The sequence below is a fragment of the Peromyscus leucopus genome, chromosome 23 (assembly GCF_004664715.2).
Source record: "Peromyscus leucopus breed LL Stock chromosome 23, UCI_PerLeu_2.1, whole genome shotgun sequence".
Lineage (NCBI taxonomy): Eukaryota > Metazoa > Chordata > Mammalia > Rodentia > Cricetidae > Peromyscus > Peromyscus leucopus.
In genome coordinates, this window is record NC_051082.1 from 27194456 (window position 1) to 27212478 (window position 18023).

The following is an 18023-nucleotide window of genomic DNA, read 5'->3' on the forward strand; positions in this document are numbered from 1 at the left end:
TCGCGAGATTTGGTGGCGCGGAGACCGGCCTTGGGGGCTTCTCTCGCGAGACCAGGCGGATCTGCGCCGGGCGGACACTGCGCAGAGTGGAGGTCGTTGGAGTCATTCGTCCGCTCTTAGCTCCTTCGCCTGCAGGTCCGTGCCCCGCCCGCTCCAGTCATGCTGTCCGCTCTCGCCCGGCCTGCCGGCGCCGCTCTCCGCCGCAGCTTCAGCACTTCAGCCCAGGTACGAGGGGCGGCCAGCCCCGCGGGGGACTCCGGGGCGGCACGTGCATCCCGGGAACGCGCGGGTCTTCCCCCGCCAGGCTCATCCTGGACATCAGGGCCCCCCACCCCCCGCCCCGGCTCATGTCCCGACCGACGACGCTCTGTGTGGAAAGCCTGGGAGAGGGGCAGAGCCGGGCCAGGTTTCCCCCGAGAGTCTGCGCTTTCTGTAGGTACAGAATCCCAAGCTCTCGATCCGGAAGCAGATTGCATTATATGCAACTTTGCATTGCTTTAACCTAACTAATTTTCTGCTTGTAGCGTCCGTATGAATTATGCATGAGGAAGAGAAATAACGTGTAGTATTAACTTTGTAGTACAGGCATCCTGAGGTTCTGAGGATAGAGAACCGAGTCAAGGTTACAGTAGTGTGACAGAATTGGTGAAATTCAGCGCTCCTGATCACTGTCCGTGGCCTAGCCACTAAGAGATTGCTTTCTTTGTGCTTATTTATTTAGACTAGACTGGCCTCGAACTCATAGAGATCCTCCTCTGCCTCCGCAGTGCTGGGATCAAAGGCATGCACCATCACGCCTCGTTTTTCAAAAATTATTTTTATGTGTCTGTGGTATATGTGCACATGGGTGTGCAGGGGCTGGAGAAAGACATCGGGTACTCTGCGCCATCACTTCAAACTAGCGGTTCTCAACCTGGGGGTCAAACGACCCTTTCACAGAGGTCAAATATCAGATATTTACATTATGATTCATAGCAGTAGCAAAATGTAATTTTGAAGTAGAATCAAAAATAATTTTATGATTGAGGGCCACCACAACATGAGGAACTTAACTGTTTTTGGAGGGGTGCAGCATTAGGAAGGCTGAGAACCACTGCTCTAGACCTTATTTGTTTGGAACAAGGCCTTAGACTGAACCTGCCAGGCTGGAGAACTGGGGATTTGAACTCAGGTCTTAGTTCTCACTGAATCACCTCCTCCACTGGAGCCTTTTTCTCTTACAGATTATTCTTGGAGGATCATCCCTGCCTTGGGTAGACTTGGCCTTGGACACCTACAACTAAGCTATTTTTAGTCGTCTTCTACTTGGACAGTGGTTCTTTAACTAGTGCATGTCAGAATCAATTAAAAATGGAGTGCCAGGATCTTGTTTAGAGAGTAGGGTCTGTGTTTTTACAAATCTCTAGCAAAATCGATACAACCAAGGCTTAAGAAATAATTACCATGCCCCAAAAGGGAACTGATAATTTGAGGGAACTCTGACTTTCTGCTCATTTAGGTCATGTCTTCCTGTTTCCCATTCAATCGGGTCATTGAAAAATATAGATACAGGGAACTGGATGGATGCTCAGCAGTTAAAAGTGCTTGCTAATCTAGCAGAGGACCAGAGTTTGGTTCCTGGGACCCAAGACAGGTGCCTCATAACCACTGTAACTCCAGCTCCAAAGGATCTGAAGCCTTCTGGCCCCTGGTCTCTTTAGGTACCTGCACATAACCTCACACACCAAAAAAAAGGAAACAAAAATACTTAAAATAATTACACACTGGGTATGGTCATGCATGCTTGTAATCCCAGCTACTCAAGAGTTAGAGGCAGGGAGATTAGAAGTTTGAGACACGCCGGGCGGTGGTGGCGCACGCCTTTAAACCTAGCACTTGGGAGGCAGAGGCAGGTGGATTCTGAGTTCGAGCAGCCTGTCTCCAAAGCGAGTTCCAGGAAGGCGCAAAGCTACACAGAGAAACCCTGTCTCGAAAAAAAAAAAAAAAAAAAAAAAAAAGAAGTTTGAGACACACCTGGGTAACTTAGTAGGACTCTGTCTCAAATAAAACAAAGTTATAGGGACATAGTTCAGTGGTAGACACTTCCTAGGCATATAAAAGGCCCTGGGTGCTCAGATACCAAGATGAATGAGAAGCAGACTGGGGTGGATGAGAAATAATTGGTTGGTAGAGATGAAGTTGGATCCTGAGGAGTAAGTAGAGTGGGGTTAGCTCAGCATAGATAGTGAAGAGTGTGGCTGAGGGTTGGCCTGTTTGTGGCACTGAGTCAAACTCAGGGCCTTATGCATGTTAAGTTTTGTACCACTGAGCCACATACCCAGGTTCAGGCCAGTTGTGTTTGTTTTTGTATTTTTAGAAAGAGTTTCACTGTGCAACCTTGGCTGGCCTGGACCTCTTGTGTAGACCTGACTGGTACTTCCTGTATGCTGGGATTAAAAGTGTGGGCCACTATGCCCAGCTTCCATTTGAATTTTGGTGGTTGCATCTGTGCACTGAGCGAAGCATAGAACTCTGTGTTTTGATTTAAAGTTTTAAAAATTATTGATTCTGTGTGTGTGTACCATGTTTCACATGTGGTGGTAAGGGCAGCTTGGTTTTTACCTTCTACCATGTAGGTTATGTGAATTGAACTTAGGTCATCAAGCTTGGCAACCAATCTCCTTTAACCACGGAGCCATTTTTTCAGCCCCATTTTTTTAGTTTAACATAACAGTAGATATGTTATTGTCTCTGCCTTGTTCTAAAGTGTTTTAGTAGTGAGCCCCAGAGGAAAAAGTCAGGGTTCACAAGGAAGGAAGTTGAGATTTTATTTTTAATTGGGGGAAGGGCAGTGTGGGTGTGGGTATCTGTATGTGCACATGTGCGCACTGGAATGGCGGAGGGCAGAGGACACATTGCTGGAGTCTATCATTTTCCTCCATGTAGGGAAGATTGGAGATTGAACTCATGTCCTCAGGCTTTTGAAGCCAGTGCTTTTACTTGCTGAGCCATCTCACAGGCACAGGGAACGGGACATTTCAGTGAAGACCAGGAAGAAACATAGATCACATGTAGAAAGGATTCCAGGCAGGTGGACAGTACTGAGAGTCCGCGTGTGGAGCGGGAGGCCTGGAATGATCGAGAATATGGGAGAGGGTGGAGAGAACCCAGCAAGCCCTGTACAACATGGACATTTTCTCAAAAGGGAAGTACCATTTTAAACAGAACAGTTACTTAGTAGGCAAAGGGAGACAGGTAAGAAGTCACTGTACTAATTTGGGTGACAGCTGTGGATGTGGTGAAAATTGGTGGAGCTAACTGAATTTGCTGATGATCAGATACAGGAGAGAGTGGAGTCTTGGATGATGCCAAGGTTTGGGGTTGTGGTACTGGTTTTTACTGAGATGAGTAAGAGTTCTGGAAGAGCTTGCTAGAGGTAGCACTCAGTGGTAGTGTGCTGGCTGGGGTGTGGCTCAGTGTAGAGCACCTGCCTAGAATCCCCCAGTAAGGGGCTGGGGTGTGGCTCAGTGGTAGAGCCCTGCCTAGAATCCCCCAGTGAGGGCTGGGTGTGGCTCAGTGGTGAACACCTGCCTAGAATTCCCCAGTGAGGGGCTGGGGTGTGGCTCAGTGGTAGAGCACCTGCCTAGAATCCCCCAGTGAGGGGCTGGGGTGTGGCTCAGTGGTAGAGCACCTGCCTAGAATCCCCCAGTGAGGGGCTGGGGTGTGGCTCAGTGGTAGAGCACCTGCCTAGAATCCCCAGTGAGGGGCTGGGTGTGGCTCAGTGGTAGAGCCCCTGCCTAGAATCCCCCAGTGAGGGCTGGGGGTGGCTCAGTGGTAGAGCACCTGCCTAGAATCCCCTAGTGAGGGGCTGGGGTGTGGCTCAGTGGTAGAGCACCTGCTTAGAATTCCCCAGTGAGGGGCTGGGGTGTGGCTCAGTGGTAAGAGTGTAAAGACTTCTAGGAGAGAGCAAGTTTAGGGTAGTGGGAAGGTTCAGCAGACTTAGCTTTGGTTGGATTTAGAAAAACCAAATTCAAAAACAAAAAGAAAATGCCAGTTGGGTGTCCAGTTAGCTCTTGAGAAAACAGTGGAGTAAGTCCAAGGGCAGCTGGAACCAACTATGTTTGGTCTCTAGGCTTTGGATCCTCTAGCTCAATGATAAAATGTAGCCAAAGTCCTCAATGTATTTCAGCCACCATGTATCTAATTTAATATATGCGTGCATCCATGTAGTAGAAACACAGCTGTAGAAGTTTTGAAACAAAAAAAACCTGTGGACTTACATTCTGGAAGCAGAGGTGTAAATGAAATGTTTTACAATCTATCCATCTTCAGAATAGTTGCCAAGCAGTAAACTCTTGATCGGGACTCTGGGCTCTCCGCAAAGGCCAATGGGGTTGGAAGGAACCACTGTGATAATGCCTTGGATAGAACCCACTGGCGTTGACAAGATGGCTTCGAGGGTAAAAAGGCACTTGTCCCCAAGCTGGTCAACCTGAGTTCATCCCACTCTTTCACCCACATAGTGGAAAATTAGAACCTACTCCAGCAAGTTGTCTACTGACTAAGTAGATAATCAAGTGTAACAAAAAAAAAAAAAAAAAAGATCTCATTACTGGAGGACTAGGTACACAGAATTGCTAGTGTACCTCAGTGTAGTATGTACTCAGCATAGGGCTGAGTGAGGAAAGCCTCTCCTTCCTCATTCCCCACACTGGGTCCCATCAATACTGAACAGAGCAGGCCCAACTAAAGATTCGAGGGCGGGCACCAGCTCTTTATGTCTCTTGGTATCATTTAAGATTTTTACTTGTTAGATTAAAAACAAGATTTTTTGGTGGGGATAGTTTCTCTGTGTAACAGCTCTGGCTGGCCTCAAACTCACAGAGATCTCCTACCTCTGCCTCCTGAGTGCTAGGATTACAGGTGTGCACCCCCTCTGCCTGGCCAAAAGGTTTTTTGTTGTTGTTTTTAAGATTTTAAGCTAGGTGTCATAGTGCAGACCTGTGAGCCCAGGCTAGTTTTTCTGTGAGTTTCACGTCAGCCTGGGCTACATAACAGGCCCTGTCTCGAAGCGGTAGAATGAACAGAAACCATGTGAATGGTTTCCTTCCGTTCCCCAGTTGTACTTGCTTTGATGGAACCGCGGCTGGGCTGCCCTGTCCAGTGAAATGATGGAGGTGTGCTTAGGGAGAGCAGGTTGGCGGTGCCCTCGTGGAGGATGGGAGGCAATGAGACAGGAGCAGGTTGGGGCAGGTGGGGCCTGAGAGGCCAGGTGCTTCCTGCACTGGTTCCCTGTTAGATTTGATCTTGAGACAGGGCCTCTCTGTGTAGCTCAGACTGCTCTCTCTCTCTTGGGATCTCCTGCCCCTGCCCAAGTACACCTTTTTCTTTTTTCTTCCAGTACTGGGATTGGAACCCAAGTCCTCCTATGTGCTTGGCAAGCATTCTGTCACTGAGCTACACCCTAACCTTGGCTTTGGTTTTTGATAACTGAGCCCATTATTACTTATTACAGCATTAATTACTGTTCTATATACACTTCCTGCTGCGTGTCCATGTGGCCTCCACCCACAGGCCCAGCCAGGCTTGGACTGAAAATGTTCAAAAGAAAAAACAGACTGGAGAGATGGCTCAAAGGTTAAGAGCACTTGCTGCTCTTGCAGAGGACCTGAGTTCAGTTCCCAGCACCCACGCTGGCAGCTCACAGCTGCCTGTAACAGTTCCAAAGGATCTGATGCCCTCTTCTGGCCTTCTTGGACATGCACATACATGGCATGCATTCATGCAGATACATATACATAGCATACAGGCATAAGTCAAAATAATAAGAATCTTTCAAAAATACACTACTTACATGTGCAAACTTTTTTTTGCCATTATTCCCTAAACAATAGTCTTCACAATTATCTGCATATTTATGTTGTATTAAGTGTTGCAAGTAATCTTTATTTTTAAATTTTGTTAACGTGTGGGTATGCATGAAGTCAGAGAAGGGCTTTCTGGAGTTGATTTTCTTCCTCTCTGTGGGTCCTGAGGATCGAACTCAGGTCCTCAGGCTTGCCAGCGAGTGCTTTTACTTGCTGAGTCGTCTTGCCAGCCCACAAGTAATCTTAAGGTGGTTTAGAGTGCAGGTGAAGAGGGCTGGGGGTGGAGATGGTAGCAGAGCACTGGCCTAACAGGGCAAGCTCTAGGTTCAATCCCAGTTCCTCAGAAGTGGCCTCGAGGTGGGGAAAGGCGGAACAGACAAGAGGGGGTGCGTTAATGATGGGCAGTGCTACTGGGTGTGTGGGGAGGCCTTGGCCTGTGGGGCCCCCATGGCGACAGGAATATTTCTCCCCAGCTCTCCCCCACTCTAGTGCAGCTCCTAGGGGCTGCTGCTCTCAGTTAATATTTACAGTTCCTAAACTACAGATCGGAGATAAGGCTGCTGACCGGCCCAGCTGGCTACCGGGTGGAGCTGCCTCCTTATCACAGAAAGACATTGATTGGAGTGTGACCCTCGCATCCCGCCATCTCCAGGCCTCTGTTCTCTCCACTTGAACTTGGACTTTGGGGTGAAGGTCCACGGTTCCACCACAGTGAAGCTGGTCGATATGGCTGCTGCCTCATTCTTTGGCCTCTCGTCATTTAAAGAAGCACTGTTGTGTGCCAAGTGTTGTCTCTGCTTCTTTCTAGAACAATGCTAAAGTAGCCGTGCTGGGAGCTTCGGGGGGCATCGGGCAGCCCCTTTCACTCCTCCTGAAGAACAGCCCCCTAGTGAGCCGCCTGACCCTCTACGATATCGCCCACACACCCGGTGTGGCAGCAGACCTGAGTCACATCGAGACCAGAGCAACTGTGAAAGGTACTGGGCGTGGCCGCCCCCAGAGGCCCTGTGTGCCATGCAGTGAGCCAGGGTCCAAGTTCTAGGAGAGGATCACGGATGAACCTGGATGGTCCAAATCGGGGCTGCAGGCTACCGGAGAGTGAAATTGCACAGATGCCCAGAGGGCTGCCCTGGTTTGCACTTGGCTCTACAAATACTTAAGCAGGGGTGTCTTTTAGGAGGCTGAGCTGGCGGTGGTGGCCAGCGGCACACACCATTAATCTCAGCACTCGGGAGGCAGAGGCAGGCGGATCTGCGAGATCCAGGACAGGCACCAAAACTACACAGAGAAACCCTGTCCCAAAAAAACAAAAATAAACAACAAAAAAAAGAGAGCTGAGGCTGGCAAGATGACTCGGTGTGTGGGTGGGCCCTTGCTGTGTAAGCCTGGTGACCTGCGTTCATTTCCTAGAACCCACATGAAGGTAGAAAGGGAACCAGTTTCCCCAAGAGTTGGCCTCCACAGCTGGCTATGATCACAGACACAACTCATAATAACAAATAATTTGTTTTAGAAATATGAAGCATGGCATGGAGATACACATCTGTCATCCCAGCTCTTGGGGGCTAAGGCAGAAAGGTCGTGGGTTCAAGGTTAGCCTGGGCAGTATAGTGAGACCTTGTAGAAGGGTCTTGGGTATAGTCGGTAGAGTGCTTGCTTGGCATGTAAGAAGCCTGAGTTGAGTCTCCGCCACTCAAGGTGGAGACAGGAGGGGCGGTAGTTCGGTGTCTGGGCCACAGAGTAAAATAAATAATTTAAAAAAGGTCTTGTAAAACATTATGGGAACCAGCCTCAATATTATACATCCCAGGGGCTCAGGAGAGAGAACTACAAACGGCAAGGACTATTTTCAGGAAATAGAATCCCAGCACACCGAGCTCTATAGTCCACTTGCTTTAATTCCTCTGGCATAACATCCTTTATACACAGCTTCAGTTCTGTTTTCATGTCTAGCTCCTTTCTTGCCTGATTTCTCTCTCTATTTATTTACTGTCCCCTCTAGGTTCTATCTTAATTCCTTCATCTAGTTCTGTCCCTTCTAGGTTCTCATCTATCTAGTTCTTTCCCCTATCAGCTCCTCTCTCACCTCCTTCTATCTCACATGGCTCTTCCTCATCTTGTTCTTACCCATCTGGCTCTTCCTCATCTTCCATCTCATTCCTCTAGTTCTCTCTTTTAGCCCTTCAATCTAGTTCTTCCTCATCTCAGTTCATTCCTCTCAAGTTCTTACCCATCTAGTTCTTCCATTCTCTTTTCTCTTCTCTCTCCATGCCCTGGAAGTCTCAGTATATAAAGGGAGGGTCCGAGCTAAATTGTGTAAAGCTATTACTTAACGTCCACCTCCACTAGGCGGTGTCCCCTTGTGGAACTTACCATAAGTCAGGAGACTTGCATGTGGGCTGTTATCATTGTTAGTCCTCGGAAGTTGGGCGCCCACCTGGGTGGTGGTTCCTGTAGTCCTTGAAAGTGGCTAAGGGAGATAATCTGATCCCAGAGAAAGCCTTCCTGAGGCTGTTCTCCAAATACCTGGAATGTGTATGTCCAGAGAGTGCTCAGTCTACACTGTTAGTCCTTCTTAGGAAAAAGTCAATTGGGAAAACTATGAAGGTACACATGATCTTCATAACAGAAGACAGCTGATATGATATATAACAAGCCAAGTAACACCAAAAACTCCTTGGGATTTGGCTTCCTCTGGAGGAATTCCCTGATCCCTCCAGGTAGTGACTTTGCCATAACCAGCTGAGTTCTTATGATATATTCCTGTGGCCTGCAGCAAAAAGGCAAATTCTAGACCCAGTCACAAACCTCCTGAAATCCTCGGGAATAGACTCTTCCCCCAGATAGTGAGAGTATGGGATGTGGTGGTGCAGATGGGAGGTGGAGGCAGGAAGATCCCTGCTAGTTTCTCTAGAACTAGTCCACTCCAGAGGGACCCGCCTCTGTGTCCCCTCCCCTCAGATGTGATGGCTTCCCTGGGCTCATACAGGTTACACTGCTCTAATGGGGTTTCTTCCCAGGCTACCTCGGACCTGAGCAGCTGCCAGACTGCCTGAAAGGGTGTGATGTGGTGGTGATCCCAGCCGGAGTGCCCAGGAAGCCAGGTGTGTGGGTGTGGGGGGGGGTAGAGAGGGGGCTCAGCTATTAAGGGCAGAATCAGAGAACCTGATTTCAGATCCCAGCACCCACATTGGGCTGCTCACAAATGCCTGTAACTCCAGTTCTAAGGGATCCAACACCTACTTAAAGCTAGTAGGCCCACCACATTGTGGGAATCTGTCAGAGTCCAGCTTCATCCTGTTGAAGGGTTCTTGATGGAAGGAGAGAGAAATGAGAAAGTATTAGATGGAAATATAGAAGGAGTGGTGGCGCACGCCTTTAATCCCAGCACTCAGAGGCAGGCGGATCTCTGTGAGTTCGAGGCCAGTCTGGTCTACAGAGCGAGATCCAGGACAGGCACCAAAACTACACAGAGAAATCCTGTCTCAAAAAAAAAAAAACAAAACAAAACAAACCAAAATATAGGAGATGATAAGAAAGACAGACACAGGATAGCTTTGGGAGGGCCCTGGGTCAATACCCAGTTGTCTTGAGGTTTATTCCAAAGGGCTTTTTATACAATGCCAAGGGGCAAGGCAAAAGACCTTCCCCTTTGAAGATCAAAGCACACTGTACAGCCAAGTGTAGACCCTGCCAAACACCTGGTAGCCATGCTGTGTCCAAATCATCTCATTATGCAGCCCTGCTGGGTAAAGCAAGCTCAGATTCTCTGACCTTGAGTATGGTCTTACTAGGGAGCCTCTGTGGGCCTACACACCACATTCAAACACACACATATAAATAAATCTTTTTGATAAAATTTTAAAACCTGACCTGACATGTCCCTCCACAGCTGAGAGGGAGGGGCTTTCTGCTGATGTGTGTGGATTTACCTCTCCCTCCCCCCCCTCTCTTGCGTGCGCGCGCACGCACACACACATACATAGAAAATAAATAAATAAATAAAATAAATAAAAATGTGATAAATATTTCTTGAAATGTCACCATGTTCTTTGTGGCTTTCTCACCCTGGACCATGCCAGGAATGACACGGGATGACCTATTCAACACGAACGCTACCATTGTGGCCACCTTGACGGCCGCCTGTGCCCAGCACTGCCCTGAAGCTATGATCTGCATCATTGCCAACCCGGTGAGTACAGGGGGCGAGGCTGGTGTGTGTGTATTAGATGCACACATTGGAGGTGTTGAGAGGTCTGGAGTGTGTCCTAAAACTGCCTTTTTCACCAATCAAGAGCTTGAACTTGGTTTTTCCCACCGACTCCCTTCAGCCAGGTCACCTCCCCTTTCTGTACCTCCCTTTCCCCACTGGGATTCCCAACTCCTTTCTTTCTCCTTCTCTTTCCTCTTCCTCCTCTTTCTGGAGGGGAGACAGGTGGGCAGGGTCTCACTGTATAGCTCAGGTTGGCCAACAACTCAGTCATACTTCTGCCTCCTGGGTGCTGGCATGGAGGGGTCACAGGCGCACCAGCATGCACTGCTTAAATCGCCCACCTCTGTAACTCCTTCCAGCCATGAGTGTTGTGGCATATGACTCGTCTCCTCTGTTACATTAACTGCACAACACGGATCTGGCCATTTTATTCTATTTGATTTCTGTGCCCTGGCTGGTGTCTTCTGCTCTTCCCCTAGTGCATTAAGTCATTCGATCTTCACACCTCATGAGGTACTTGTCATAGTCTTCATTTGTCTTACTCTTCTGTTGTAACAACGTGACCAAGGCAGCTTGTAAAAGGAGCATTGAATTGGGAGCTTGCTTACGTTTCAGAGGGTTAGCCCATGCTCATCATGGTGGGGGATGAGATGACGGGCAGGCAGGCAGGGTGCTGCTGTGGTAACTGAGTAAGCCCACCATCTTCCAACAAGGCCACACCTAGTCCTTCCCAACCAGTTCCCCTGACTAGGGACCGAGCATTCAAACCTACAAGCCTGTGAGGGCCATTCGCATTCAGACCAGCACAGCATTGCACAGATAAATTCTGTAGGTTCCAGGGAGTCAGGCAGCTGGCCCAAAGTCACTGGTTCAGTAGGACAGAACTTGGATCTACTTGTTCACCTCCTCTTAGCCAGCCTCAGCCCAGCAGAAGGAACCCCGAGGAACCAACCTCCTGTGTCCTTGCAGTAAAGGGTGTCTGTTCACATGGCTTGGTCCTTGCCTCGCAGGTGGCTTACAAACGGTTGTTGCAGGGCCTGTTGCTGGGCTCCACCCTGAGCTGACATCTGTCTCGTGGTTTCCCTAGGTTAACTCCACCATCCCCATCACAGCAGAAGTCTTCAAGAAGCATGGTGTCTACAACCCCAACAAGATCTTCGGTGTGACGACCCTTGACATCGTCAGAGCAAACACATTCGTGGCAGAGCTGAAGGTATGGGCCCTGCGAGTGCCTCTCAGTTGCCTATTTTCTGAACTCTGCTCCCCTTGCTCCCAGGAAAGATGGCGGAGGACTTGGGGGTTTCAGTCTTTGTAGCTGGCTTCAGCGTTTTCTGTAGGAGCAGGAGTGAACCCCACAGGGTCAGACTGGCCAGCTACTACCTGGCTATCGTGCCTTCGGCCCTTGACCTCTTCCCAGGCATCAGGTTCGGGCTCTCCTAATCCACTCTTGCATGGTAGCCACCTGTCCATTCACCGTGCCCTGGAAAAGCTGGATTGATCTCCTAGTCCTACGTGTGGTGATGAGGACTTGGGAAAGTTCCGGAGATCCTTCCCTTGGGTTACCCGCAGCAGCTTATCCTGAAGGAGTCACATCTGGCCAGCTTCTTGACTCCTGGGCTCTGCCCAGCCCGTTGTTGTTTTAGTATGTAGAGGCATGAGTGGACACACATTCATCTTATTTTTAGTGATGTAAATACGTGGGTCTGTGGAGTTGTGCACGTGAGAGTGCAGGGCATAGGTGTCCCGAGCAGGGCACCGGTTCCTCCTGGAGCCGGAATCAGAGGCGGCTGGGAGCCAAACTCTGCTCCCTGCCAGGGGCCGGCACTCGGCCGCCGAGCCGCCTCGGCCAGTGTCTGCTCTGGTGCCTTGAGCCCTGCTGTCCTGCCGTCCGTCCGGCTCCAGCGTGTGCACGATTTGGATGTCTGAGTGGAGGAAGAAGAGCTCTCTCTCTGGAACAGTGCAGACACTAGTTTGGGCGTTTCCATGGAGAAGGACGTTAGCCCTAGGAAGGGTCGCCGCTGTCCTGGTTGGATGACAATGTCGGGTGGCGGGACGGTGGGCAGCACGGTCCGGCTTGTGACAGGAGCCTGCAGTGACCCCTACACAAGCTGCCCTCCCTGCACCTGCTCTCATGGCAGGACGGGCCCAGACTCGGGGTCCTCCTGGTTTGTTTGTGAGCCTTCTGGGTTTCCAGTGTGCACTTGGGTGACTGCGACTTGTCTCTGCTCAGTCTTGTTAACAGTGAGACTCCCTGCCTTGTGAACAGGGTTTGGATCCCGCTCGAGTCAACGTGCCTGTCATTGGTGGCCACGCTGGCAAGACCATCATCCCCTTGATCTCTCAGGTATGTGAGTGACTGAGAGAGACAGAGAGTGTGTGAGGGAGAGGGAGGGACTGATGGGTGGATGGCAGGAAGCTTTAAGATCACAAACACCTCAGGGCTGCCTTGAAGCTCTCAGAACAGTCTAGGGTAAGTGGGACCTGCTTGTGTATTGTGGAGGAATTTCTGCCATGGCTGGAATCCAGCTGTCTAGGGCTTTCCTGACTACACCCTATGGAACTGGGTGAAATGGGAAGCAGCTGGCTCCAGCACTCTGGGAAACATCCCATGAGATCAAAGAGAGAGAAAAGGGTCTCTGGGGCTCGCTGAGCTGTCCACCTGGCTGCGTTGGCTCTGGGTTCAGTGAGAGACCCTGTCTCAAAGCACACATGTCAGCTGGAGGGTGATGGATGGAGACCCTGACATCAACCTCAGGCCTGGAAATGTGTGCATGTGTACACACAACAATCGGGGGAGCCAGGCATGGTGGCAGTCCCAGCGTGTGGAGGTAGAAGCTGGAAGGTTAGGAATTCAGAGGTATCTTTGGCTGCATCATGACTTCAAGGCCAGCCTGGGCTACATAAGATCTGTCTCAGCCAAGCCTCTGAACAAAGTGAATTTGCTTTTGTCAATAGAAAATGACGTTGGTCTCTGGTAGAGTGGTGGGGACCCTGTCTGGCGTGACCGAGGCCCTGGGCTACATCTGCCCTGCTGTGTTGAGGATGAGGCCTGGTGTCTGGTGCTGAGATGGAAGATGGAAAGCGCTGTGGGGCAGCAGGGATTGGGCCGAGCCTCGGACCGGGGGTCACGTAGGAAGTTGCTCACACAGTCCTGGCTTGCCCTGCAGTGTACCCCCAAGGTTGACTTTCCCCAAGACAAGCTGACCGCGCTCACCGGGAGGATCCAGGAGGCTGGCACAGAAGTCGTGAAGGCCAAGGCTGGAGCAGGTGGAGTCCCGGGCGTCTCTGGGGATGGGGACACTGACACTTGGGGGCCAGGAACGTTAGCATGACAGGAAACCTGCTTGTCCCTGGTAGGGAGTGAGTATTTCCTTCCAGGTGCATCTGCCTTTGCCTGAAGAGAAGGTTCTAGAAGGCAGCTCAGATTTCTGGGGTGAGATGTCAGTGGAATGGGGAGGTGCAGACCCGATCCTCCACTGGGAGCTGTGGTGTGCAGGGGCTTTTTCTGGAGCACACCCCTGGGGCCTGGGTGCAGTGCTGGCTGTGCTGACCCATTGTTCTCTCCCAGGTTCTGCCACTCTGTCCATGGCCTATGCTGGGGCCCGGTTCGTCTTCTCCCTTGTGGACGCCATGAACGGGAAGGAAGGCGTCGTCGAGTGTTCCTTTGTCCAGTCCAAGGAGACGGAGTGCACTTACTTCTCCACACCCTTGCTGTTGGGGGTACGTATCCAGGGCGACCACGGCTGTGGTTGGTGCTTGCTTGACTTTAGGGAAGGGAAAGTGGGTGTCTCGGTGTAGAGCTGGGCCCATCACAGGGCAGCGCAGGGGTGGTTGAGGGGAGTGGCAGCTGTGAATGGCTGTCAAGGCCAGGTCAGCTTTGGAAGCAGCTGGTCCCTCCTGGGCTGGGATGCAGCTAGCCCAGCAGCCCCTGCTTAGAATCCCCAGTGAGGGGCTGGGGTGTGGTTCAGTGGTAGAGCACCTGCCTAGAATCCTCCAGTGAGGGGCTGGGGTGTGGCTCAGCTGTAGAGCACCTGCCTAGAATCCCCCAGTGAGGGGCTGGGGTGTGGCTCAGTGGTAGAGCCCCTGCCTAGAATCCCCCAGTGAGGGGCTGGGGTGTGGCTTAGTGGTAGAGCTCCTGCCTAGAATCCCGCAGTGAGGGCTGGGGTGTGGCTTAGTGGTAGAGCCCTGCTAGAATCCCCCAGTGAGGGGCTGGGGTGTGGCTCAGTGGTAGAGCACCTGCCTAGAATCCCCCAGTGAGGGGCTGGGGTGTGGCTCAGTGGTAGAGCACCTGCTGTCTCAGCCTCCTGGGTGCTAGAATTTCAGGCCTGTGCCACCAGACCACACTAACTTGGTTTCACGTGTTACCACCTCCCCTCTTATCCAGAAAAAAGGCCTGGAGAAGAACCTAGGCATTGGCAAAATCACTCCTTTTGAGGAGAAAATGATTGCTGAGGCCATCCCTGAGCTAAAAGCTTCCATCAAGAAAGGCGAAGACTTTGTCAAGAATATGAAGTGAGAGGTTCGAGCCTCGAGCAGCAGCATCACCCTAACTTATTCAGCATCATGTCTCTGAAGCCACCAGGGTCTTCGATTTGCTTTGGTGGGTGTTGTAGCAGCATCAGCCTCCCTTCCCAGTGGGGTGGCTGGTCTGTTGATGATAACAATAAAGCAGCCTGATTGTCTTTTTCACGGTCTCTGTCAGCTTACTCAAGGGCCTCGTCACTACACTGTGAATCAGAAATAGTCTGTGGCTGGGCACTCAGGAGAGGCAGGGGGTCCCTGGTTTCAGCACCAGCCTGGTCTGCATACTGAAGTACAAGCCAGTCGAGGCTGCATAGGGAGACTGTCTCAGCAGCTCAAGCCCTCCCCAGGCCAGAGTTGAGTTCACAGCAATCCAGGCAGCTGAGAGAGACCTGCGTCTGTGGGGTGGAGCTCAGCAGTAGAGCCCTCGCTTGAGCCCCTCCGTGAGGACTTGGGGTGTGTCTGGGCCAGAGTGCTTCCTAGCACGTCCCAGGTTCTGACTTCAGCCATCGATTGACACAGCCTCGAGTCACCTGAAAAGGGAGCTTTTCAGTGGGGTTGTCCTGATTAGATGCGCCTGTAGGCATGTCTGGGCATTGTATTGGTTGTAAATTGCTCTAAGAGCAGCCCGGCCCACTGTGGGCAGCGGCATTCCCTGGGCAGGTGACCCTCACCGTGGGGCTGGAGCGTGGCTGTGTTAAGGGCCTCGGCTGTTGGAGAGCCTTCTAGTTTGTTCCCAGCACGTGTGCCGCAAAGCTCACAACTGCCTGTGGCTCCAGCTCCAGGTGGTCCTGCCCTCCCTCTGGCTTCTGTGGACACTGGCACAAATACCCACACAGACACATCGTTAAAGGCTGGATGTCTTGGCACACGCCTTTAATACCAGCACTCAGGAGAGGCAGGTGGGTCTCTGAGTTCTGGGCCAACCTGGTCTACATAGCGAGAGACAAGCCAGACAGAGATAAGTAGTGAGACCCTGTCTCAACAAAACAAAGTAAGAAATCCTTTAGAAAGAACTCGGCTGAGTAAGCCGGCGAGCTCCCTGCCCTTGTTTGGCTGGGAGGTGAGTCCCTCGGTCTGAGGTAATGCTGTGTGGAATAGCCACAGGACAGGCCTGCTGTCAAGTTCCTGCCTCGACTTCCCCAACGATGGGCTGTGACCTGGAAGTGTGAGCCACAAACCCTTTACTTCCCTAAGATGGTTTGGGTTGTGGTGTTTGTCACAGCAACAGAAAGCAGACTGGAACAGGTTCAGTTCCTAACTCCACCAAAGAATAAAAGGTCTGAGGATTGCCATGAGTTCATGGTCAGCCTGGCCTACATGAGTGCCCTGCTCCGGGAGAGAAACCCAAACCTCGCTGTTCTTTCTGATGCAACGTTTCTGCGTGTGACACACTACAGACCTATTTGGGCAACGTGTGCTGTTGGATAGGATCCTTGCGTTCACCAGACAGGCTAGAGCTAAGAGGCAGGTCACAGGACGTCTTGGCTCATCCTTTTGCAGGGCTGCTTTGTGGAGGGTCCCCTGGAGAAGGAGACAATGTTCTTATCCACTGAGTCGTATCTCCAGGCCCTGTATGTATATTTTAAGGTTGGGACTAGGAATCGAACTCAGGTCCTCACGATTGCATGGCCAGCCAGCACTACTGACTGAGCCATCTGCCCAATCCTGGTTAGTCTGTTGTTTGTATAAAGTTTTTTCTTCAATCTTAAAAGTAAATGAAGACACCAGAAATTAACCAGACCCAAAGTCTATACAGCTTAATGAATTTACAGTTAGAATTGGTATTAGAAACAGAAATTATAGCCAGGTGGTGGTGGCTCACACCTTGATGTCAGCACTTGGGAAGCAGAGGCAGGCAGATCTCTGTGAGTTTGAGGCCAGCCTGGTTCACAGAGGGAGATCCAGGACAGGCATCAAAACTACACAGAGAAACCCTGTTTCAAAAAACAAAACAAAAACTTTTGACCTGAGACATGACCTTACCAACTACAAAGTTCATGTTCAAAAGTCCTACAATCAAGTAACAAGTCTCCCAACAAGGGAAATGGTTCAATGGGTAAGAGTACTTACTTATTCTATGTAAGAGTGAGGACCTGAGTTTGAATCCTCCCATGCACCCAAACAGAAAGCTGGCCGTGGCTGTGAGTATCTGTAAGCCCAGATCTTAGTCTGGGGCAAAGACTGGGATCCTGAGAGCTTGCAGTCCAGCTAGCCTAGACTAGAGCAAGCTCCCCATTCAGTGAAAGCCGCCACATAAAGATATCCACCACCCTGTTAGGAAAGTGAAGCATGACCATTAGGACCTGAATTCAATGCCTGGATCACATTAAAAAAAAAAGAAAGAAAGAAAGAAAGAAACCCAGGTGTGAGCCTGGTGTGATGGCGCACGCCTTTAATCCCAGCACTTGGGAGGCAGAGGCAGGTGGATCTTTGTGAGTTTGAGGCCAGCCTGGTCTCCAAAGCAAGTTCTAGGACAGCTAGGGATGTTACACAGAGAAATCCTGTCCCAAAAAACAAAACAAAACTCCAGGTGTGGTGTGTGCTTGTAATCCCAGCACTGAGTGGACAGGGACAGAGTCCCAGGACTCACTGGCCACCAGCCTGGCCAAATCGGAATGGCAGGCCAGTGAGGGAAACTGTCTCGAGCACAAGATGGACAGACATGTTCTGAAGAACGTCTGAAGTTGACCTCCACACACAAGTGCACATGTGGCCATACCACATCTGTACACACATGCACACAAACAGAAAACTAACAAAGGGTGAAAAAAAAAAAACCCTCAATGTTTTAAGTAACTTTACAGTTTTGTGTTAGGCCACATTCGTAGCTGCCCTGGGTACATGCCTTGGAGCCTAGGACCCATGAAAAGAGAAGCAGGCTGGGTTGGTGAGACCAGCATACTCAGCTGAAGGGCGTGGCCCTCATCCTGGAGACAAAGAAACTGTGTTAACAGGGCTGGATAGTTCAGTGACAGGGTTCCAGACTGAAGCTTCGTTAAGTTCAATGGGGAAGGTCATCTCTGCATGCCAGGTGTGACTGAGGTGGGCTCTCCAGGAAATCCGGCTCCAGGCCACTTCCTGTCAAAGGCTTGAACTGGAACAGCAAAGGGCTGAGGGCCAGCACTGGTGTGGCAGTGAGCAGCCTGGGAAGGGTGGGTGCTTTTCCCAACCCCATTTCCACAACCTTAAAACCCACCAGCTGTGCTCGGTGGGTGAGATGCCTACTATTACGAAGGGAGGACCTGAGTTCGAAGGATGCACCATGTCAAAAGCCAAATGTGGCAACATGCACTTGAGACCGCGGCACCCGGGAAATTGCCGGTGGAGACTGGGGGATGCCTGGCACTTGCTGGCCAGCCAGGCCAGACAATCAGGGAGCTCTGGGGTCAATGGAAGACCAGGAGGGGTTGGAGGGATGGCTCAGCAGCTAAAAGTATGTA

The 18023-nt window shown here is 50.9% G+C and overlaps 1 protein-coding gene across 1 annotated transcript; it reads left to right on the plus strand.

The window, feature by feature from the left end:
• Window positions 1–59: 59 nt before the first annotated feature.
• On the plus strand, window positions 60–14746 carry Mdh2 (malate dehydrogenase 2). Its single transcript, XM_028894408.2, has 9 exons — window positions 60–225; window positions 6655–6823; window positions 8867–8950; window positions 9929–10038; window positions 11147–11272; window positions 12326–12403; window positions 13227–13326; window positions 13628–13779; window positions 14444–14746. Exons 1-9 carry the CDS (start codon window positions 160–162, stop codon window positions 14573–14575), a joined length of 1017 nt encoding a protein of 338 aa, XP_028750241.1. The 5' UTR covers window positions 60–159; the 3' UTR covers window positions 14576–14746.
• Window positions 14747–18023: the final 3277 nt, after the last annotated feature.